The sequence below is a fragment of the Camarhynchus parvulus genome, chromosome 4 (assembly GCF_901933205.1).
Source record: "Camarhynchus parvulus chromosome 4, STF_HiC, whole genome shotgun sequence".
NCBI lineage: Eukaryota > Metazoa > Chordata > Aves > Passeriformes > Thraupidae > Camarhynchus > Camarhynchus parvulus.
In genome coordinates this window covers 44,435,998-44,459,557 of record NC_044574.1, presented here as the reverse complement: position 1 = coordinate 44,459,557, position 23,560 = coordinate 44,435,998, and the positions used below count along the sequence as shown (strand labels likewise).

At 41.6% G+C, this 23,560-nt stretch overlaps 1 protein-coding gene across 1 annotated transcript in view; it reads left to right on the top strand.

Moving 5' to 3' along the window:
* Window positions 1–23,560, top strand: part of EMCN (endomucin) — a 52,907-nt gene that overhangs the window by 15,887 nt on the left and 13,460 nt on the right. The window contains exons 2-10 of the mRNA XM_030947809.1: window positions 245–304; window positions 2,566–2,664; window positions 3,062–3,169; window positions 10,018–10,140; window positions 16,018–16,050; window positions 18,713–18,784; window positions 20,292–20,387; window positions 22,052–22,076; window positions 23,053–23,114. Coding sequence (XP_030803669.1) covers window positions 245–304; window positions 2,566–2,664; window positions 3,062–3,169; window positions 10,018–10,140; window positions 16,018–16,050; window positions 18,713–18,784; window positions 20,292–20,387; window positions 22,052–22,076; window positions 23,053–23,114 — 678 coding nt within the window. The remainder of the gene's footprint in view (window positions 1–244; window positions 305–2,565; window positions 2,665–3,061; window positions 3,170–10,017; window positions 10,141–16,017; window positions 16,051–18,712; window positions 18,785–20,291; window positions 20,388–22,051; window positions 22,077–23,052; window positions 23,115–23,560) is intronic.

The following is a 23,560-nucleotide window of genomic DNA, read 5'->3' as shown; positions in this document are numbered from 1 at the left end:
CAGTCCAAGGTGGGAGGCAGCAGCAGATGCTTCCCATTACAGCAGTCAGGGCAAAATGAAGAGATTTAGGCTATAGCTTGAAAATGTTGGTAGCAGTGTTATATGATTTGGTTGCTTCTGCTGATAAGCTTCTGAACTTGATTTTCCAGAAAGGTCCATGCTGCTCTCTGCTATTATGATTGTGTAGTGCTAAATAGTTCTGGAAGGTACAGAAGTGATATGATTCTTTCTGTGTTTCTTTCAGAAGATGGCATTCAAACCACTACTGTCAAGACAACCACTTCTGCAGTAACATCAAAAGCTGGTAAGACTTCCAGTTTGCTGTTATCTGGTGTTCTGAAGATCCTGTTGTCTTTCTGGCTTTCAGCTTTTCCAGCTTCTGGGGGAAACCAGGTGAATTATTTCATCCAGGGCGATAAGAGCAATGTATTTCACTGATTCTCTTATGAAACTTTGTTGCAAAGAAAGGATTGAAGTATCTTAGCATGGAGACACTTAATTTGAGCAGGCTGCACTTTTTGTTTCAGGTGAAAAAGGTTCTTTGTGTTCCTGTGCTCTCAAGGAGCGGTTCAAGTGAGATCAGAGATTAATAAATTATACCAAAGACTCCCAGTTCAAGAGGACTTAACAGAGAAAATACATCCTTCACATGTTAAAAGTCTGTGATTCTGGTCTACATCTTCAACTGTCACATTCAGTCCTCTTTATTGTGCAGCTTTGTTATGAAAATGTATGAAAAATCAATACTTACCATATTTCAATCATGTGAATTTCTTTATTAGTCTGAATATTGAAGACTGCTGCATTTAATAAGTTATACATATGAGAGAAGAAAACATGGACAGAGTGTTCTATTTTTGATAACTGAGGATACTAATGGGTCTGCTGAGGAGCTGAAAGCACTGAGATGATGAAGTATACACTTGAAGTGCTAGTAATGGAGGTGGATAAGATGCAACCAGGTGAAATATGTGTATACTGTGTTTGTTACAGCAAAGGTGTTGACCTGTCCAAATTGTGTTGCAGCTCTTTTATGCAGTTCTCAAAAATCCTGATGTTTATGTCTGCTTAAAAGACACTTCATAAACTCACCTCACAGTGAGTTAACTCTTTGAATGCTTCACTGAAATTTTTCTTGCAGTTTTTTTTCATGGGAGGGAAAGCAGTGTTGGTATTTATGCCACTATGAGAAAAGAATTAGAAACCCAGTATGAGATTAAAACAATTTGTGAGTGTGGAACAAGGAGGCCCATTCCTTGAGGCATTGCTATTCTAGGTGAACAGCCAGAAAACTGAGAGCAGAGAAAGAATGTATAAGTCATATTTCAAAAGTTCCAGTGTGAACATTGCATTTAGACGTACTTGAGTCTTATGAGAGAAAATTACATAGGATGCAATGATTTATGCCTATTCTTTCACATATATCATCCATTAAAAATGCCAGAAGATGTAGTATGTAGGTAGAGTAGTCAGGTGTTTGGTTGAGCCTATTTAGCTGACAGTAGCACTTCCTGTTTGCATTAGATCACAGAATTAAAAGCTGAACTCATAAATTCATTGGTTATAGGGTTTTTTAGTTTCCTGGCTGTAATTTGGTAAGTCCATTCCTTTGAGCAAGTTCTGGGGGTACGTGGAACCTGCAGTAGGCCATCCATGCACAGCAAGACAAGGTGATTTAAACCTTACTATTGCTTTAGTGATGTTTGGGCAACTCTGCTCCCATGTCTCCATAGCAGCAGTGGCTGGGAAGGGATCCCTGCTGCCTGCAGGAGCCCTTTCCCCTCCCCTTAGTCTCCAAGTCTCACTCCTCTTGAAGATAGAACTAGAAGTCACCTTACAAAGGGCACTGAGTTCACCCAAAGAAATATAATTTACTAGAGAATACTATTCATATCATCCACAATGTCCTAAGCTCTACTGTACTCCAAAGAGGAGGGCCTGCTGGGTGCTCCTCTTTCCAGTGGAAGGTGGTCTGGGAAAGCTGGCCAATGAAGAAGACTTAAACATGTCTCAAAGTGGGCAAACACAGGGAAAAATTGCCAAAACACTTGGGGAGTCTATTCCCCCTCATCTCTTTACCTGTGATCTAAAAGCTGTGCTCCTGTGTGCCACTCACACTTCTTTATGGAGATTTTATGTCCCTCCTCCTGCTCAGCAGGCGTGCAGCAAAGTGCTGCTCGGAGGGGTAGTCCAGCCGCACACTGAACCCATCCATCCACTCCAGGCTCTGTTCCTCTCACTTCTTCCCTTGGAAGTGAAGCCAAGCACCTCTGTATAACCCCCAAAGATCATGTGCCTCTCCTTTAGGGGCTGGCTGGAAGGTGCAATTGCTCCTTTTCAGTAGGCAATTGCAGGTTGTTCACAGGCCAAACCTCCCCCCTGAAACCAACCATATGTACTTTGAATCCTCTTTCAAAATGTGTGGGTAATAAACACAAAATGTGAGGGCCAGCCTTTAAACAGAAATTCACTGCCTTGGTAAGAGAACACAGCTAGAACAATGTGATCTTTATTTAGGCATGATAAAATAAATCCATAATGATGTGAATGCCTTTCTTGCAAAAGGGGAATCTGTGACTACAAGAACTTCACAAGCAACGACATCGACAGCATCAGTGCTGACAACAGCTGCAGTCAGAGCTACAAATGAAACTACCACAAGCAGTAAGTGAAAATCTCTGAGTTAATTGATGCTTTCTAGTGGTCACTGAGGAAATTTTTTAGGTAGTACTTCCTGGCTTGGGAGTTTGTTTTACAGGGAGTGTACTCTTTGGTGAAACCTTACAGGTGTGTGCAGGAGCTCCCTTCTGGTCAGGCTTAAAAGCAGCTCCAAGCTGCACCTTTCAGCTGCATCATCACAGGCTTGTCTGCAGTGGGATGACCCACCTATGGGACAGGGAGTGGCTTTCCCTGCTGTCAATGGGGACCTGGCCTGTTGATCTTGAATTTCAATTAAATATCCTTTTGATAATCTAAAGTTAGTCTGAGAGCAGGGCAGTAGGTGTATTTTATGAGTGTTTACAAAATCAAGGAAATAAATGGAATGTCTTTCCTGTGTTAGGCCCCACGTCTTCTTCACCTAATGCTACATCACAAACAACACAAGACACAACAGAAGAAACATCAGCTGTGACTTCAGCAGCAAGTACAAATCTCAGCACAACAAACAGTAAGTGATGATTTCATTGAGCCATTTCTGAGTCATTCTATGCTACATTTCTGTAAAACTCTGCAAAACAGTAAAAGGAGGTCAAAAAGAATAGTTTGGTGGTTTAGGGAAACAGAGCTATTCATCCTAGCATATTATATATCTTATATGAAGCTTGCCCTGGAACCCTCCACAAAGAATATTATACCTTTAGTTTGTAATGGAGACGATCTGAAGCCATTACACAGGAAGTTCATCTCCCTGTAACTGGGAGAGATGTATTTGGAAGGGTTTTAATTTTTACTTTCTTCTTTGTTTTTTTTTTCAATAAATATGAAATAAAAAATAATTTTATGTGATCAGAAAGGTGTCAGAACAATATCCCTTTGTTTCTTATTTTTGTATGTGTTAGAACACTATGCTTATTATGTTTCATATTATTGGTAGCCATAGTACTGAAAGAGAGGTTGTACTAATTACTGTGCGTCAATCTAGAGAGATACTTTTATTTCCCATAAATCTTCAGAATAGCATGTGTGTTGACCTGGGAAATCATATTGGATTTTAGGAAAAAAAATAATAATGAAAAAAATCCACACAAAAACAAACAAAACCCCAACCAAACAAAAAATTAAACCCACATATCCAGTAAGTAGTTGGGTTAATTTTAAATAGTATAATAACATCTCAAAGGAATTCAGTAAACTTAAGATGAAATTCAGTCTCCCTTGCCTATGATATGCACTGTAAATGTTTGCTCCAGTCTTCTGATGAGAGCTTTGGAACACTCCACTTTTTTATTTTTAATTGCCTAAAAAAATGAAATACACCAGATATTTACCTCAGCAGTCAGCGGTACACCAATGTACTCAGAATTGATGTTTACAGTTTACTGAACTGTTACAAATTATTAGAATGTGACTTCTCTTCCCTTAGCTTATTTGTCTGAAAAAGTACTTCTGTGAAGCAGTCTGCATTCTTTTTTTTGTGCAAACTTTCCTTTAAAGCCACCCCTCATGGACCCAAGCCTGCCAAGCTTCCTGGAGAACGATTCCCCTTTCACTCCATGGTTTCATTTTCTACTGATGCAGCTTTCCCGCTGTGTGTTGTGTAAGGAGTGGCCTGATTGTCAGCCCAAAATCTTTGGGGTTTTGGCTTGGCATTTAAATGCCACTGTCAATGAGTCACAGAATACGCACAGCCTGGCCAATGCACAAGTTGCTCAAAGTGATACCAAAGCCCCCAAAAAAATCTCTTAAAATTTGCAATTGTGGCACTGCAAGCCTGTCAGAAGCCCGCAGCATGGCACGTTGCATTATGGATGTAATTCCTACTCCTTTCAATTTGGCAGAGGTTCCTGGCTTGTGGCTACCAGAGCAGCACAGCCACCTGGAACTAAACCTTGGTGACAGGTAGAGCTCCCGGCAGGGGAAGGAAAGCTAATGAGGAGAGGCATGCCTGCCAGTGCAGCTTAGCTCCAGCCACTGCTCTGCGCTGAAAAACTGCTGCTGGAGGTGTGATGGGCCTAAGCAGGGAGCTTTTATGCTTCCTTTCCATTCCTCTTGCATTCTCTTCCCACCAGGTAGAGTACAGTCCCTAGCTGCTTGTGTTGTGGTTTGGTTTTAAAATTCCTCATTTTAGCTAAGCCCCCCCCCGCCCCCAAACTTGTGGTAAAAAAATGCTTGGTAAATTAATCTAAAAACAGGGCTTTCCTGCCTCTCAGTCCCCTTTGTAAGAAAGAAAACTGGCACAGCATGTCCAGGACATTGGAAATGCCCTGCATTAAAAAAAAAAATTGTATTCTCTTTTAATGCAAAAGTAGTACTTGGGAATGTCTGTATGTGAAAGCCAATTTTAGTGGGTTTTTTAAGATAAAATTGTGGTCTACATTTCAAGAAAATCCTAGCTTTGGCTTCAGCAGAAAGAGTGGGATGGGGCAGAAGGTGTTGGTGCTGGGACAGGGTGTGGAACCAGGGCTCTGTGTGTGTGACCAGCCTTGCAGAAAACCCTCAGACCCCCTGGCCACCATCCTGCTGCTGGCTACAGCCACCCCTGCATTCCCAGCCCAGCATGGGCACAGCAGGGTGGCCCTGGCTCCATTCCCTGCACCCTCCCAGCCCCTGCCACACCCTGGCAGCAGCACCGCGCTGGAGAGCTGCACTCCCTGGAGCCAGCACAGGCACAGCAACACTCCGGCCCTCAGAATGGACAGGAGGGAAAAGCTGGCTGCTGTCTCTTTTTCTTTTTCACTAGCACTCATTTCTCCCTGTTTTTGCACTGGCTGTGTGAGGCAGAAATTGGTGGTGCCTTTATGACACCTCGAAATTTACTTTTGCTACACCTGATTTTTAACAAAAACCAGGCATCTTTGTTGTTTTGTAATGGAAGCCATCCCTTTCTCTGCTTCAATCCCTGCTAAAAGCTCCAGCAAACAATTGCATTCGCACAACTGAGATTTGACAGGGCTTCCTGTCACTGCTGCAATTTCTGTGGCTGCTGTCACCTTTTATTATAGATTCAGGAAAAGCCCCCAGTGCTTCATACACTGAAATCATGCAAACATTTTTGACCTTTATTTTTTTTTATAAGACTTCAGTGTTCTTTTCCTCTGCAAGCGCCAAGTACAATCTCTCCTGCTTGCTTTCCTACCCTGTTTATTGTGTTAGAAGCCAACATCAGACTGGTCTCCTTAGCCTTCTTATTTATCAATATGAGGTGTCAAATCCAAGAGTTCACATTTAGTCAGTGACCTCGCTTGTGCAGTTCAGGCCCTTAAAACAAGAATTTGTATGGTGTCACACCACAGAAAATTGCATCTGCAATCAGGATTTCATATCCTGGGACACTTGAAGATATCAAATAGAATGAGAAATGAAATGCAACAAAAATTTCTGTTCTTCCTGCCTTGGATATGGAGCAAGCATCTTATATAAGATCAGTATTCAAGGTGTTACGTGACAAATAAGGGTGGATTTTTGACTGTTGTGTTTCTGAGTTATGCCACTCTGCTGGATGATGATACATTATGGTGCAGTGGTATATTAAATATTAAAGAGTGACAAAGAGAAACAGTGGAGGATTTTTTTTTTTAAATCAAACTACTGGTAATTAAAAAGTAAGTTTTGCCTCAAGAACACTACCAGAAAAGCATTCTTGTAACACGTATTGCTCAATTCTCCTCAGTTTGTTAGCACATGCTATAGGTGAACACTGGCTGCTGAGACATTTTATGCAGAGAGAAGTTTTAAAATATGTGTTTTGAAATACTTTGGGGTTTTGCTTACCAGAAAACACAAAGCTGCAGACAGCACTTGCAATCAACTATGGATGTAAACATTAAAACTGAGATCTGTTTGGTTACCTCCCTAGCCAGTTTTCAGTCCTCTTCATGGGCAAAAATATCATTAGGTTTGCTACAATGGGATTTTTCAAAGCTTTTGTGCACTCATTCATGCAAATGACTTTTCAGGCTACTGATTATGAGGGCAAGGCTTGTATGTGTGTTAATGCTAAAAATACAAGCTCAAAGCAAAAGCTTCCATTTAAAGGAGCTTTTGTGCTGGTATTTTAACATGGTTTAGGTGGAGTTCGTTTTGCCCCTTCAAATGTTTCCTTGATTGGTTTGTTGGTCAAGGAAGGTTTCAACACACATAGGGATATCCATATTCTTTGCAGAACACAGAATATATGCAGGGTGTTTGTGGGTTACTTGAAGCATCTTAAAATGTCAAAACTAATTAGATAGCAGCTTACTGTAAAGAAAATTCAAAGTACTGTCAGGAAATGGCAAAATGTATGTGGATTTTATGTAGGTTAAGCAGAAAACCGTGCTAGGATCAAGTGAGGATATGTGTCAGATTTCAGCTAGTTAAAGAAAATTAAGGGTTTTCAAAGCATAGAGAGTAGGGAAATTCCTGAAGCTCAGACAGCAGCTTTGCAAGGCAGCTTCAGGTTCCCTGTTGTTGATTATCCCTTTGCCAAATACGTGTTAACACACTGTCATTTATCTCATCAAAATATCAGCAGGGAGAGCTGCATCACCACCAGAGAGTTCTGACACCGCAGCCATCATCCCCATTTGGACAGCTATTTTACACTCTGTACTGCTTTACCATTTTTATTCGTAACCAGCTGTTAACAACAAGCCCATGAACCGATGATGTGAGCTCTTCTGCAGCAGCAGCAACAGCAGCAGCAGCCGCCCTTGTGCGCTGTGCTGCTTTCCTGCAAGGCCAGGCCTCCCCCTGGAGCAGGCGGGGATGGGCGCTGCAGCTGGCGGAGGCGAGGCGTGATGAATGACTGCAGCGATGTGTCAGCGGGGATGGCAGCCCTGAGTCACCGCGCCCGCGCCGTCCCCCGCCTGTCCCCGCGCGGAGCACGGGCACCGCAGCCAGGGCTGCCGCTGTCTCCTGCCGCCGAGACCCAATTAAAGCTCGCAGGGACATGAGTTACGGGATTTAGCGAAAAGGCACATCTTTGTTGAGTACATGAGCAGTGGCTGGGTATGGATGCTCCTGTTCCCACAGGCTTTTGGTGCAGAAACTGTCTCATCTGCTAAATGTGTTGGCGGTAGAGCCTTGTGCTGTGCATTGGGTGTGAGGCTTGGATGCTGCTTCAAAGCCACAAGTCAGCAGAGAATTGGGTTGCTAGGATTTAATCTTACAGTGGAATTAAGGGAGTCTTACCCACCAGGTCACGTTTTCCCTCTTGGAAGTGGCGAAAACTGGCACACGGATTTTTGCCCTGTAGCACATCTACTTTACCCCTTGACTGAGCCTGTTCTGCAGTCAGGCAAAATAAAGCAACAAGCTTTGTGCCAAGCCCGAGGTAAAGGTGCAAGTCATACCTGGCGCTGCCTGGGTCACTGGGAGAATCTTTTCTGGGCAAAATAAAAAAAAAATTTAAAAAATGGAAATGCCATCGTCCCTCCTCTCCCGATCCCCTGCCAAGGCATATCCAGCGCACAGCCCGTGTTCCTGAGAACAATCTGTTCTCACAGCTCCCAAACACAAGAGGAGCACCCGAGGCTGGGTTGCTGCCAGGACTGATAGGATGCGTGGAACAAGTGATCCCCATGGGAAAACAGCCCTCTGTGGGGTTACAGGGTAACTGGCTGCCTCCCCCTTCCTCTCTCCCACACACCTGATTGTTTTGCAGTGTTCACAAAGTATATTTATGTTTGAGTATCTCTGCACTGTTATTCTGAGTTACTTTTCATTTTCCCATGCAATCCTTTTCTAACCTATGACAAGGGAGCCACAAGATGGTTGCTGTTACTGCTGCAAGCCTGTGCATCTTATAGGGAGAGGGAAGCACCTCAGTTTGGGTTTTTTTCCCTTTTTTAAAAATAGATCTCAGAATAAAATTCAACATATAAAATTTGAGTCTGAAGCCATGACAATAAGAATCAAATGTGGAAAAAGTTTGCTTCTAAAGATTGATTCAAAGCTTCCATGAAGAAAATGTAGGAATTGTTAACATAATCAGATCCTTGCACTATACCATAGTATAAAATGAGGTAGAGGGGCTTTTTACACTCCTCTCTACTGCAGGCAGACCTGTATATTGAAGGGATACAGTGCTGAAGTTCCTGAAGGAAGGACATGAAATTCCGCTTCTCCTCACTAGAATCCCAGTGAAAGGGGGAGATCAAGTTGTTTTGCATCGTTTTTGTGCCTCAACTTCAAAAGACACCGTCCCTGGCTGCCCAGCTTTTCTCAGTTTCCAAAATTGTATGACTCCCCCGACTCCAATGGCTTCAGCTCACTCTCTCTTATCTTATTGATTGTTGAAACTTGCCTTTCTAAGGTGCTGCACTTACTGAACAAGAGGGGAAGGGAAAGGCCAAGTTAAAGGTGTATAGTTGTAGAATAAGGAGCTTTGGGTTCTTGGATTACCAAACTGGTAGTCAGTTTCTAGCTAAAGTGTGTGATGAAGCATTCCTCAAGATTTACATATTGCATGTGTGTGATGTTGCTCGCTGACTGAAACATGTCTTAGTTGTTTTAGTTCCAGTGTTGAAAATTCATATGAAGAAGCACTGAAAACAGTTTACAGCTCAGTAGCCTCTCTGATTTATATCAGACAGGAAGTAGAAAGTTACTCTTGGGCACCTCTATGTTTTATTCAGTAGGCACTCTCTTGCCTGTTGTTATTCTGAGGTTTGAGTACAGACATAGGAATTATGGGCAGTGCTGGAATATCTTAAATTTTTTCTGGTCATTCTGTGACCTTCAGTTCCACAGGCTCAGGTCGTGTCCTGCACCATTGTCTTGGCCTCACCTTAGGCTGCAAATCTTGTGACACAATAGCCTTGATCTCCTGTTGGCTAAGTGAGAGGAGAAAAAAGACAATTTATTTTTCATACATTAATATTCAGGGATATGTTATTTCCTAAGGCTTAACAGCACAGAATGAAATAATTAATTCTTTACTTAATTGCAATCCCTAATATTTATACAGTATCACATTATGTGATAGTTGTAACTGAAGATTGTTTGATTAATTGATGGATTGATTGATTGATTTTTAAATGAAGGAAAATCTAGAGGGTAGTAAGTTGGGCTTCTGCTCATGTTGCTCTTGGTGCAACACTGTCTAACTATTCTAGGGTCCCAAGGGTTGTTTTCTGGCACAGATATGAGGCTGTTTCTCTTGCTACAATGTGCTTTGAAGGTGCCTCAGCTATGCCAGTAGTAACAATTCCATAGGGATGGTTTGTTACTTGGGAGGCAGTGACCAGAACATGTAGTGCTTTCTTACATTTAGTCTTTTCTATGATGGCCAGAGCATTTGTCTGAGGGATGTTCCAGGATCTAAAACAATGCTTGTGTAGGTGCCTCTTCCCTGAACATCTCTCTCATTTCCAGCTACACAATCAAGTGGAGCACAATTGGCACAAAATGAGAGTTTGGGTGCTGCACCTACTACGAGACAGTCTTTTACTTCTACAGTCTCTCCTAAAACAAACGCTTCTGCTTCCGGAACCTCAGGTATGTCTTGAAAACATGCACTTTCTTTCTCTGTACAAGCAGTTAAAAGGATGCAAATAATTTTGAGTGTTTTCTTCATTTGCTGTGCATTGTGATGGAACAAGGGCCATGTCTCCTTATTCATGCAGGGTATGTCCATGTCACCTAGCCTTGAAGTTGTGTTGAGTGATGGGTGAACTTCCAAACACTCCGTTGAGATACATGGTGTCATTACAGGAGGATATAAATTACAAATGATAATAGTAATCTTCATATATGCTGTGTGAGGTCATTGTGTAGCATTGGCTGTCAGAGGAGGTCATCAAGATAAATTCCCTAGCTGCAAGGCAGAGGAGACAAAGGAGAAAACAGCTATAATTTTTGCAGTTGTTATAAAATCTGGAGAGAAATTTTATGCATATTACCAATTAAATGGTGTTGTTCAAAGTACAGCATGGTCGCATGCAAGGTCAAAAATGTATCAATTCTTCTCAGTTCAAGTCTGGTCTTACTGTTTTTCTGAGTGTCTTTTGGTGTGTGTATTCACTAAGAAACACTGTGGTGAATGCAGATGCCAGGTCATATGAATGATCATTTATATATTTCTAGCTGGCTTAACTTCCCTAGGTTTTGAAGAACCACTTGTTCAGGTTTGCTTAAGGTCTCTTGGGCCTTCCCTTCATTTAGTACTTACTCTTAACTACGTGTGTAAATACAACAAGGACAGTCCCTTTGTTTACATATCCCTATTATTAATAGTAGTGCTTAACATCCCCCAAGAGATACAAGACTCTTTTTGCAACCTCTGGATTGTGTCTGTGGGAGATAAGCATGTATGTGTACTGTGATTTTTCCTCATAAAGGAGAGGATTGGATATAAAAGTGGAGCAGTATGCTCACTATGCGCTGAAATGCCTGGAAGCATGCAAAAAGATTATAAGCATTTTAAGGAAGTTAAAGTAAAACCAAGGCCACTGATTCAGGGAGAAGTCCTTGCAATTATTTCAATAAGCCCATTCCCCATGATGCATATACTGTGACCTGTGGTTACTTGACTTTCCTGTTGGGTTTCATGTCTTTTGGCAAATATAGGCATAGTACAGAAACCTCATCATGGCTATACTGCAATAAAACATTAAATTATAATATTTTTAATTAAAAGGTCTCTCACTCAGGTAAATTCCCCAGGTTAATATTAAATTGTAATGCATATCTGACTGTGCATCATGTGTATTGAATTACCTACTATGCTGTGTATATAATTACATTTTACACTTAAAATTTGTCAAGAAAGTTTTACAGCCTTCCTGGGGTCTGTTTGCAAAAGTCATCATCTTACTCAGCTTAATCTGCTGTAAAACCAATAAATCTTCTTGAGCTCAGAGACTACCCAAGATGCCAGAACTATAATTGCCTGGCTGAGACAGAAAGAACCCATCCATCCAGGTGCAGTCAGTCTAGGTATCATTGGCATAGCCAATGCTCCAAGTTCCCATAAAAATGCCATTTCAAAATCACTTCTGCCCACACCAGGATTTCCACACTACCACCTTTCCTGTCTCCTCACAGCACCAGCCCCTGGCTTCTTTCTTGAAGCTTATATATGCAAGAAATCCCCTTTCTCACCCTGATGTGTTGGGTAGCTTATTCCAAATGGTTAAGCCTTAGACCACCCTTGCTCACTTATTCTCTGCATGTGCTAAAAGCTTTAAGAAAAATGTCTTGGTTCCTTCTAAACAGATTTCTTCTCCTCTCTGCTCAGGCCCAGGGGAAGCCATATGCTGCACCCTAATGATTTTAAGGCAATACAAGTGTGAAGCCAGTTGTTTCATCCTGTGCTGAGACTACAGGAAATGCCACCTCTCTCACCACCATTAGATTATTTATTTCTGGGTCTCCAGAATTTCACATTCAGGGACTGGATGCCTTTTGTTCACCAAAGCAGGGGGCTGTGTGTGCCAAGGCTGCACTGCAGCCCGTGGGGGATAGAATAGCTTGCAAGCTGGAGGTGTCTGAGCCACGTCTTCTGCGTGGGAGCTCAGGAGAAGACAAATTAATGTGAAATGAATCCAAACCAGAACATTTCTATTTGGTATGCCCAACCAAAATTACCCAGCTAGCTAAATATGTTTAGTTTTGAGACCATTTTCCATTTAAAAAACAATGCCATTTTGGTGAAAGTTTCCTTTCTTGATGGAGAAAAAGAAGAAAACACATTTTGCAGAGAAATTTCCAATCAGCCATATCAAAAGATCAGGGTGTGGGAGGAGTGCTACAGAGAGCTGGAGAGCGACTGAGATGAGTGGGGGAGCCTGGGAAAGAACATGTAGGAACATCAGAGAGCAGAATTGCTGTATTAAAGGAGACTGAAAGCACCAGCCACAGAGGAGGTGCTGCGTAGTGCTCACCCAGGCTAGGGGAGGCAATAAGGGCTGTTTTTAGCAAAGAGAGCCACCTGCATGCGTGCCATTGACACATGCTGCACTTCTTTAACTTTGGCTGTCATGCAGAATATACCTCCCACTCCTCCTCCACCTCCACAGAGGATTGCTTGCTAATATTTCATTTTCTCCTTTTGTTTAATTAATGAAAAATTGGATATTAGAGTCTAAATACATCTGAGAAACTGCAAGTATTGTGGCTTTTTATTCCATGATCTAAACAACGAAAAAATCTGTGAAGCAGTATGAGCTTAAGTTCACCCAGCAGGGTGGTAAGATTAAATGATCTATTATAATAAACTGTCAGATGAATCAACCTGCTTCATCTATTGATATCTTTATTCCACTCCTCCAATTATAAATCCTACTCACTTGATTCACAGAAGGCATCTCCCTAAGAAAAATTTTCATGAGTAAGACTAGTAGGGTTTGACTCTATCTGTACACAAACTGCAGGAACTCTGGATAACGATATTAGGTAAAAATTATCCACTGTATCTTCAGCTCCTTCACAAAGAGAGAGACACAAAACCAGAAGTTTCTGGGAGATGGAAAACATAGCAAAGCCTCAGTTAACACTATTACAGATCTATGGTGTGGTCAAGGCAAGAAAGGCTTTTTCAAGTTTTTAATTTTGCTTTGATTTATATTGTGGTATGTCCCCTCTGAGTAATCAGCCAAATGTATTCGTTTGTTTTGCCAGTGAGCACAGTTGGATGTGGCTGCACTCCAAAAAACAGAAGTAGCAAACTGCAGGGTATCCAGGCTGCTTAGGTAGCGGCTGTTGGAGAACAGAGTGGGGAGAGTTTAGTTATTGGTCTCTTCCTCCATCTGTCGAGCTTCTCACCAGTGCTGAACTGACTCAGGCAGGTAATTTCAAAACAAACCACGGTCATATGCCAAATTTTTTATCCTTGTCCTCCTTACTGCACAAGGAGGAACCCAGCACAGCCAGTGTTGCACACCTCACTTTTCATTACAAATCTGGAAATTTTCCCAGATTATTTATGCAGAGCATCTTGCTTGCAGCCCCAAAGGGGGTAGCAAGCTCTGTACAGGCAGCTAGAGCAACTACAGTAACTGTTACCAAATGAAATGCTGCTTTTCCTTCTGTCCTTCTCTTTCTGGAGAACAGCAGTATGTAAGGCCCACACCAAGAAGGGCACTGGATGGTTATTTGGAAAATGCAAACTGAAAGCACCTGCTGAATCACTCGGATAAGCGCAGCTGTGTTTGCATGGCAGGACTGAGCTATCTCTGAACAGAGGGTGAACTGGTGCCTTGCTTGCATGCTGGAGACAGGGAGAGAGAGGAAGGCGTGAGATTTTTCCAATTTAATTTTTCGTGTTCTAGCAAAACCTGGGTGAGATACCTTCTGGAAAGATGCTGGTAGTATTATTGTGTCTAGGTGTGTGCAGTTGTTAAAAAATAATAGAGGCCTAGAAAGAGAGGGCAGGCAGCTGCTGTAGTTTCCCCCCTGGGGTAGTTTCTGCTGTCTGGGTTTATCAAAGAGGCAAGGTTTGGCCAGGGCAGCTGCATGGCTTTTGGTTGTGCCAGTGGGTACTGAAGCACATGCCCCCCAGCCCTTCCTGTTTGCAGAGACATGTCACCTGTGCTTATGTCACCAGCATTCAGGTTTGAAAAGCTGTTAACTCTTTGAGGTGAACTTGGATATCAGTCTTGGGCTTAATATGCTTTTTCTATTTATTTATTTGTTTTTATCTGAGCCAAGATGCTTCATCTTCTTTGTAAGAGTGAATGTAAGGGAAAATGCGCAATTATGTTATAATGTTGGAGCTCTTTCAAAGGAAAGTTCCACAGACTTGAGAGACAAGGTTCAAAGTGACTTCATAGAGAAGTGACCTATTTGTAAGACTTGACAAAATCTTCTGCCTTTCGTTTAGAATATGCACACCCAGGGCCTTACAGTTTGCTAGTTTGCCCAGATGCTGTGCGATCACATGGTGTTTTTATCATGGCATCCCACGCCTTACAGGCTGAAGGAAAGGCAGTATTCTGGTAATAAGCAATCATATAATATTTGGATGTTTCCTTAATGCCAGGTGTGTGTCCTCCTGCATTGTCTACTGTGTGTTGCTCCTTTGACAAGTGATTTATTAACTTCCTGAAGGCTTTTACTTGGTAATGTTGCCCAAACATGCTATAAACATTGCCTAATGATTCATCACAGAGATCCTCTTAGAGCACAGTGATATTGCTGTTTGCAGATGGATTGATGAGACAACAAAAAGCTTAGGAAAACAATCTCATCTGCATTCTAGGAAGCCAGGGTGAGGTAACTGTATACATTCGGGATACTTAGCATTACAAATATTTAGTATGTTCAAGAAGAGCTCTTACTGTTGACCTTTAAGTACTTAGCTTTTCAACCTAAACATACTTTTCATGAACGTTTGTGATTAAAATGCAGTTTAAGTTTCGTCACATGTACCATTAGCAAAAGTGGTTATTTGCACCCCAGCGGCTAAAGTAATCCATGGTTTTAATTGTGTGTAGAGAGAAGGAAAAACAAGAGCAGCATTCTGGTTTTCAAAGAGCATGTTCACAGCAATAGAACAATGTGTATTACAGCTCTGCTGGTAGGAGCTGTCTTTGTGCACAGCACAGAAGGTGTAGTGAGGGTATAAGAATGGATTTGTGCTCCCTGGGGAAACTGGTTTAGAGGAGGAACCTGGACAGGCAGGGGACAGGCTTAATGCCTGCCTGGAGTTACAGCTGCCTTCATGATGTTGCCTCTGTGTTCCCCCACCCTGGGCACAGCTGGGACACAGAGGACACAGCCACTCTAATTTCTAAGCCTGCTACAGTCTAGACACACAGGAACAGCCGCATGCTAACAACAACAACAACAACAAAAAAGAAAATGTGCACCAAAAACTTCTGAAGTAGCTGAGGGAAACTGACAGTAGAGCCAGTAAGCATTGTGCCCAGTGCTCTGTAAGGTCAATTTTTTCCTCATTAGCAGTGCCTCTTGCTTCTGCTTCTTGACAGTCTGCTAGCCAAAAGCACCAAGATAATAAACAAAGATTTCTTTTTAAAGGGTTTTTTGACTCTTGAAGATGTGTCTCAATTAGTTTCTTTTATTAAAACACTTACTTGTCAGTTAAATGTCAGCTATTCACTCCCAGGCACTTTTTCAATTTTGGAAGGAGGAGTTTTTAAGGAATATATAAATTAATTCAGTATTTTCCTCTCTTGAGCAGAATAACAACCTAGCATAGACTTTCGATTCTGCTCCCATCTATAAGGGATGGCTGGAGACTTTTACAGCTCAGACTTTCTGGGCTTGAGAACAGTGTTAGCTTGTCACTCCTGGGGCAGCATTTGTTGTGGGTGTTACTGAGGATGTTCCTAGAGTCTACCAGTTTGCATGATGTGAAGACTCTGGACATCTAAAACAGACACTAACAAACCTGTTCTTTCTGTTTTATTGCAGGCCTTCCCATGAGCTCTCCAACACATTCAACAAGTAAGAGCAATAGAAGAGGTTGCTCTATGCACAGTGATGAAAAAGGCTGGTGTGGGGTGGGAGAAGGACAGCCTCAGGAAAGGAAATGTTCAGGGAGCAAGAAGGATCTAGGGGAATAATGTACCTGAAACACAGACCAGAGGAAGAGTGATGTTCAGCTTGTAGCACTGAGTAATTTGCTGTGATTTCAACTGAATACCATGTTGGACTGGCAGATACTAGAAAGAAAACAGGGTGGGACCACAGAAAAAATCAGGCCTGGTATATTACATGATGCAATGGGAAGCTGTTATAAATAGAGTGTTTACCAAGGAGCTTGCTCTTGTCAGTGGCTCTCGTTCCTTGTCCTGAATTGAGAAGCAGCAAATCCCAGAGTAAGGCAAGTTTCCTGTGCTAATGAACCTGTATTGTCCCATTTTCCTTTCTCTGGGCTTATCAGGAAACAGTCTCTTCTGTACTGGTCCCTGCAGTTCTTGCTGCTGCCTGCAAAATTGCGGCCCTCCTGTTACTGTGATGGATGTATTTTTCCAATTCATTTTTAGTCTGATCCCAGATTATTCCATAACTGGAAAATACCTCCCAGATCCAGACAAATTAGACAGGAGGGACTGACTTGTGAGAAACTTTAATGAAAGAAGTGAAGAAATGAGCTTAAGGTTTTAGTTCCTTACTCTGTTTTATTCAATAATGTTTCTTTTCAGCTGTGATATTTCTTATTGATGGTCACAAGTAGTTTAAATGCTAACCTACGGATTTTTTCTTTCCTTTATTACTCACATCTTGGTCAATTAACAGATAAACAAGTAAAAAAAAAAAAAAGGCAGTGGATTTCAGCCCTCAGTTTTTCTCCTGAGGAGAGGGACACATCTCCTGGACAAATGTGGGGACACACATTCCTGTTTTTCAGTGCAGTTTGTTTCTGTTGACATTTCCAGTCAGTATCCAGGGTAACTCATTGCTGTGATAATTGCCTGCTTGCCCTGGCAATTGGTAGTATACCAGATAAGGTAACAAAAAGGCAGTAGTATTTCCTTGGGAAATCTGAAGCAATCACATGGAATTAAGAATGCACAGGAATTATTTTAGTCACTTGGTGATGGCTCAGCTTCCAACCATACATTATCACCCCTAGCAGACAGGCACCAAGGGAAAGAGAACTTCTGCTTTAAAGAAACAGTGATTTTTCAGAGATAAAGTCTTGGACAATGATTGTTTCCTGCACCATAGCATCAGAATGTCTCATCTATGACTGTATTGTTTAGGCACCACATAAGCACGTAGTAAGTGATCATTTTTCCCCAGGAGGCTTCTGTCTGTGTCCAGACAAATGAAGGTGGAAGTGTGGGGACGTGGGAAAGAAAATAACCACCAAAACATTTTTTAATAGTGGGCATGAGTTTAAAATCAGTTTTGCAAGGAAGATGAATTCCTACATGGTTGGGACAAACAAACCTTATTTGTTACTGTAACTCCATGGATTAGAGTTACAAGTACTGCCTACTTAAAAGTAAAAATATGGACATGTCTTTCAGAGACTTAGTAGAACAAAATTGTATTCTAGACCTCAAAATGGCCATAGGATATTGGTTTTAATGACTTAATTAATTTCATAGCTTCCACCCTACAATTTGAGCCTTCTTCCGTTCTTGGGAACCATGCAATCCTTCAGGTGTGGATTGTGAGTAGGTACCTGACTCAGTGGTTGCCACCATGTTCTCTATATATGAAGCTATAACCTCTGCTAGGGCCCTTTTTTAACAGATCACCTTCCCCAGATGTCTCTGTTTGAGAGCCACTTCTGATATTTACCCAGGCAATGGAAGTGCTGGACCTTGCATCGCGTCTGTCCAGCCAGTCGGCTCCTTCAGAGGCAGTGAGCACTTGATCACTCAAGCCTCCATCCAATAGGGAATGCAATCCCATGTGCTGTGTAATGTACCTAGGGAAATGCCAATGTTTGCATTTTCTCTTTTCTCTCTGGAAGTTCAGTGATTGGTTCTTCATAGGCTGTATGCAGCAAGGTGATAAATAATTTGTGTTGTTGATACCTGACTCAAATTCAGATTAGCACCTGAAGGTAGAAATGCATTCCTTTAAACCTAGCCCTAAAAGATGCCCCAGAGACTCACAACATTGCTGTCTCCAAATGGGGCAGAGAGCAGGCGCACTCCTCTATACCACTCAAGAAAACTTGCCATCTACTAATATTGCACCTCAGATTTCTTCATCTACAGTTAGCACTTTTTTTTTAATTAGCAGTGAAATATTTTGGTCTTTCTTCTCTTGGAGACAGGTCTGATTTTCACCCTCTTTCTTGTTTATTTACTTGTTAAAAATTCTCTTGTAGTGTTGAACAGTACCATAACCTCCTAAATTGGAAAAAGTTTGTAGCTCATAACCTGTAAGTGGACTAGCAGAGGATCTTAGGGAAATCTGCACCCATACAAAGTGTGTGTTTCTTTAGGCCACCCTAGACAAACTTTTCCACCCCTCTTGCTAAGTTATCCAAGTATTATTGAGAAGAAATATAGATGTGAAGCAGCAAGTGAAGCTCCAGAACTGGGGACACAGCAGTTGTTTTGTGAGGGTAATTCTTCAGAGGGAGTTGTTTGGGGAATTCTGGCAATTCATGTTTACCTGAAAGGCACTATTTCTTTTGCAGAGCCAACTTCTGAAAGTCCTAAAAGCAGTGCTGGAAACCAGACTCATACAGGGAGTAGTATCAGCTATTCTAGTGAGTATTCTTACTTAATTGTCCAGATTTTGAGTTTTCAGTTGATCAGTTTTGCTTTTGATGAGTGATTGGAGCAGCAGACAAATTAAACTGGCAGTTTTATTTCTAGTCTTACCAGACTTGGGCCCTATTACAAACCAAATTTAAATGCTGGTGATAAAACTCCTCTCAGAGAGAAACAGAGCTCAATAAGCTGACACTGCTCTCACTGTAGAGGAGCACAATTATTACCAAGTACTGATTCAAAGTGGTGAAATTGAAAAAGAAACCAAAAATAGTTATCCCCTGTGAGAGAAGACCTGAGAGAACATACAAAAAAAATGCTCATATACATGTTGTACTTATTATATTAATGTATTGTTGTGAATGTATAATATGAATATATTATTCATATTGTCATAGGAGAAAAGGTCTGGGAGGCAGTGTTCTGCAGACTCTTTAAGGACTTGATATTTGCATGATGCATGCTACTTAATCTTTCATTTTAATATTTTGCATCTCTGGGGCAAGAGTGGTGCTGCAGCTTTGCTATTTCCAAGCCAGAGTACTGACTAAGCAAAGTATGTTTGATGTTTTCCCACTGTAAACTGTCTCCCTCTAGTTCCACGGATGCAAGGATGCATCTATATGAACATTAAATATTAATTGCATCAAGAGCCGTTGAATGCAGCCTCCCCCTGACACAGGGCTTAGGCCAGCAGGCAGGAGAGTGCCTGCTGAATTTGAATGTGGCCAGTTGCTGCCAGAGAAATGATAAAAAGGGAAAAGCTGGGCTTATATATTTCCCAGGGAAAGCTTCTCTTCATTACATAATTCTTTCCTTTTTTTGCTTCTTGGCTGGGAAACACCTGTCAGGAAATGACAGATGGTGGGAAATAATAAAAGGAAAGAAACGTTCTCATTTTAAAAGGAGATCTTGCATTTTCTATCCCTGGTTTTAAGTGCTGTGGGGAATGTTACTGAATTATGTAATTCCTTAGTGTCTTTCTGGGGGCACAATGTTAAAAGCAAAATAATCACTTCAGTTGCTGAATTTTAGACTGCTCTTTTTTTTTTTCAAAAAAAGAGGAAAAAATAAATTGCATGTTTAAAAAACTATTTCTGGAACACAACTTTCTCACAAAACCTTTGGAGGCCATCAGCACTGGGTTGAATGATGAGAGTTTTCATCAAAATTAAGGTGGGTCCAGTGGAACAGGTGCTGAAACCTTGTTCTTTTACTGAAAAATGGGTGAAACCAGTTCCACAGGGCAGCATGAGTGTCAGGGAAGGAGTAAGGGTGGGAGAAGGAACAAGTCTGTCTTCCCTCCACAAAGCATCCAAGTCTGAGGCTCAGTGGTTGCAGGAAGAATAGCAGGAGCAGTGGGTTATCCTCTCCAGAGAAATGGGTAATGTTTGGTGAAGTGGAGCTGGAGGTGCCTCTCACCTTAGTGTGTGCAAGTACCTATACACAGAGGGAATGTAAGTCAGAGGCAGCAGCCAAAATTATGTTCTCCCTCTTTTGCAGATGTTATCTTGCCAATTGTCATCACCCTGATAGTCATTACCCTCTCTGTCTTCTCACTGGTGGCTTTGTACAAAATGTGCCAGAAGAAAACTCCAGGTATTTGGTTTGCTTTCTCTGCAGGGGGAGGGAAACCAATGTCCTTTTTATTATTAAAAGATCTCTTTTGGATTACCTAACCATCACTGTTGTGGTAGTCTGATGGGAAAGCTTTTTGTGTTTTGCCTGAAGTGGGAAACTAACACTTCATTTTCAAAGCAGTAGGAAGACCAGAGTGAGCCAAAATGATTTTTCGAGAATAAATCATGCTGTAAAGCTTTTTTTTTCAGGCTTTTGCAGCTACAAAGAGCTAACAAATGCTTCTGCTAACACAATCAAACAGATAGAAATGGACAGTGAAAACTAAATTTGCAGATATTCAACAAAATCACTTTATTTATTTTATTCTTTCTTCTAGATACAGGCAAAGAAATATCAGTGGGTTTTTTAAGGATCTATCTGATACATACATACACACACATACAGAAGCACATGATGCATGAGTAACATTTTCCAGTTACAGTAAAATGGGCATGGAGCAGAATCCATGAGCAAACTGTATTTTCAGAAATAGTCATTTTGACAGAGCAGCTAAAGTCAGTATCTGTTTCTCTGCTGTCCATTAAATACTTAAGATAATGGGTTATAGTTCCATCAAAGTCCATTTGCCAAATGTTTCAGGGTCGCCCAAGTAGGCCACAGGTAAGTGTAAATTTCCATTAAGTGAAAACCCAGATCTGATCCAGACTGTTTTTTCTGTCCCTGCGAGCTGGCATGAGTTAGGAGACCTGTGCAGAACTGTGAAATCACCAGGCCTTGGAAATACAAAATCACAACAGGGCGTTGAAGCTGTAAACCAAGACAAACAGTGTGTCACAACCAATTTAGCCAATGACATGGAAAAACAGACACAGATAAACAGAGGAAGGTGTGATCCTTACTAAGGAAATGATGGAATATTCAGAGTCAGGAGATAAAGACGTGAGATGAGGAACATTTCCTTACCAACCTCCCCTATGCACAAATGTCATCAGGCACTCTATTAGCAAACTCACTTGGAAGATAGAATAGATAGATTGAATCTGTAGTGCTTCCTGTGGGATTTGCCCAGGTCTATCCAGTGCACTTCCCCTGTGCTTGGTGCCATGGAGTTGGCTCCATGTCTCTGATGTAACGCCCTGGCCCCTTCCATCTGCCCACACTTGCACATAAGCATAAAATACATTCAGCATATGATTCATTTTGGAGACAAACCTGTTCCTCATCAATGGGGATGACAAACTGTTCCCAGACATCATGCCAGGCTGTACCCCCAGGGGGTACAGCCTCAGGAACACCCTTGTTCCCTCAGTCCCCTTACCCTGCATCTTTTAGCTCAGTTGTTGTGTACTTGAGAACCATGGCATGCTCACATCCTCTGTGCCAGCTACCCAGGGATTTGGGAGCTGCAGGGAAAAATGTACTCTCCTGTTGTGCTCTTGGACAAGTCAAATATCATTCTCCCTGGTTTCCAAAAGTGTTGGTACAAGCAACATCAGTTCACTTCCACAGATGACCAGAAAATAACAATTACTATTCAAGCTGGTTGATTGTGCTTATGAACTTAATGCAGTACTGCAAAATTACAACTGAGCCTTCTGCCAGCAACTGCAATAGTCATGTCTAAATGTTTGGTGCTTGAGTTCCAGCAATCAAAATGATACTAACTTTTTTTCTTCTTCCAGAGAGACAAGAGAATGGCGCTGAACAGTAGGTTGAATCCTTTTCATTGCTTTGAGATCTATCACGGGGCACTTGTAAATGTAGCAGATTTTGCATAGGATTTTCTTTGATCTTCCTCTGTTTAGATATTGTAGTCAGTTGCCACCCCAAAGAGAAATATCCTGTTAAAAGTGCTGCACTTGCAGTTATTGTAGACCTGTATGCATGATAAGCAGCTGTTTCAGCATGGATAGAAATGTGGTGCTTCTCAACTGTTTTGCAATTGATCCTTTTGAAGTGGATTAATGGCTTATGCTGTGCCACAGGACTCACTTGCCCAGTCTTTTTCCTTTTTTTTTCACCTTTTCCCCCATTTATCCCTCGCCTCTACCCCCACATCTTTTCCTACCCCACTTCTTTTGTTCATGTTGTCTCTCTTTTTAATGTTCCCTTTTTATTCTGGACTATTTATATATATATTTCACTTGTTCCCCATTTTATCATGTTCCTCTGTCCCATCTTGTTCCCACTAGACCCACTAGAAATAGTAGTGGCTTAAGGAGTGTAAAGAGAGGGAAACTAAGAAAGATCCATTAGAAGATACAAACTAAAGGCCATTGAGCCTGGCAGTGGCTGCTTGCATGACCAAAAGCAACGTTTAGGCTGCTGGTTTACTTGGTAGCACTGACTCCCTGGACATCTGAAGTGGTCCTTCTTTGCAACTCAACATGGCTAAAAGGTTTGCATTGACAGAAAAAATATTCCTCCTTTTCCCTCCTCTTCTATGAAGTCCTAGATTAAACCTGGATAATTAAACCTGATTTATTACATATTTTAAGAGAAAGGTATTTTCAGAGATGTTGGCATATGGTATTTTCTGCCACCTGACCCCGTGCAAAGCCCATTTAAGCCTTCCAGTTTAGACTGGAGTAGGTGCTGCCTCCTCGGGACCAAAATCTTAGAGTTTTGTTTGGACATGACCAACATGTGCACTGACTGCTTAAATGTTTTCTGACTTCAACAGGGCCCAGTCAGATAAAGAAGGAGTCAAACTTCTTTCTGTGAAGACAACTTCTTCTGAGACTGGTGAGTGTTTCATTTCTGTGTATGTGTGTTTCCCTGTCTGAGCTCGAGAGGAGCAGTTTTTGGGATATCATTTCCAATAGCAAACCCATCTTCAGTTCCTGTCATGTAAAAGTCACTGCAAACAATTCTACAGAGCAAATCCCCAGACTGTGATCCTGTAGAGCTGATGTTCCATTGTACTGTGTGTGCTGTCAGCATTTGGGAGTGAGAAGTATGGAAAATATTTTAGGAAAATATTTTATTTAAATCATTGATGGTAAGTGATCTAGCTAGGGATGTTCAGGAATAACAGTGATCATGGCATTTATCAGCTAGATCTGTCTGTACAAGGAAGTTTGAAGACTGGTAATATCAGAACCACAGCATGTTCTGAGTTGGAAGGGGCCCTCAGGTGAACATAAGTGAATGGCCCATGTGAAGATCAAACCCACAACCTTGGTGTTATT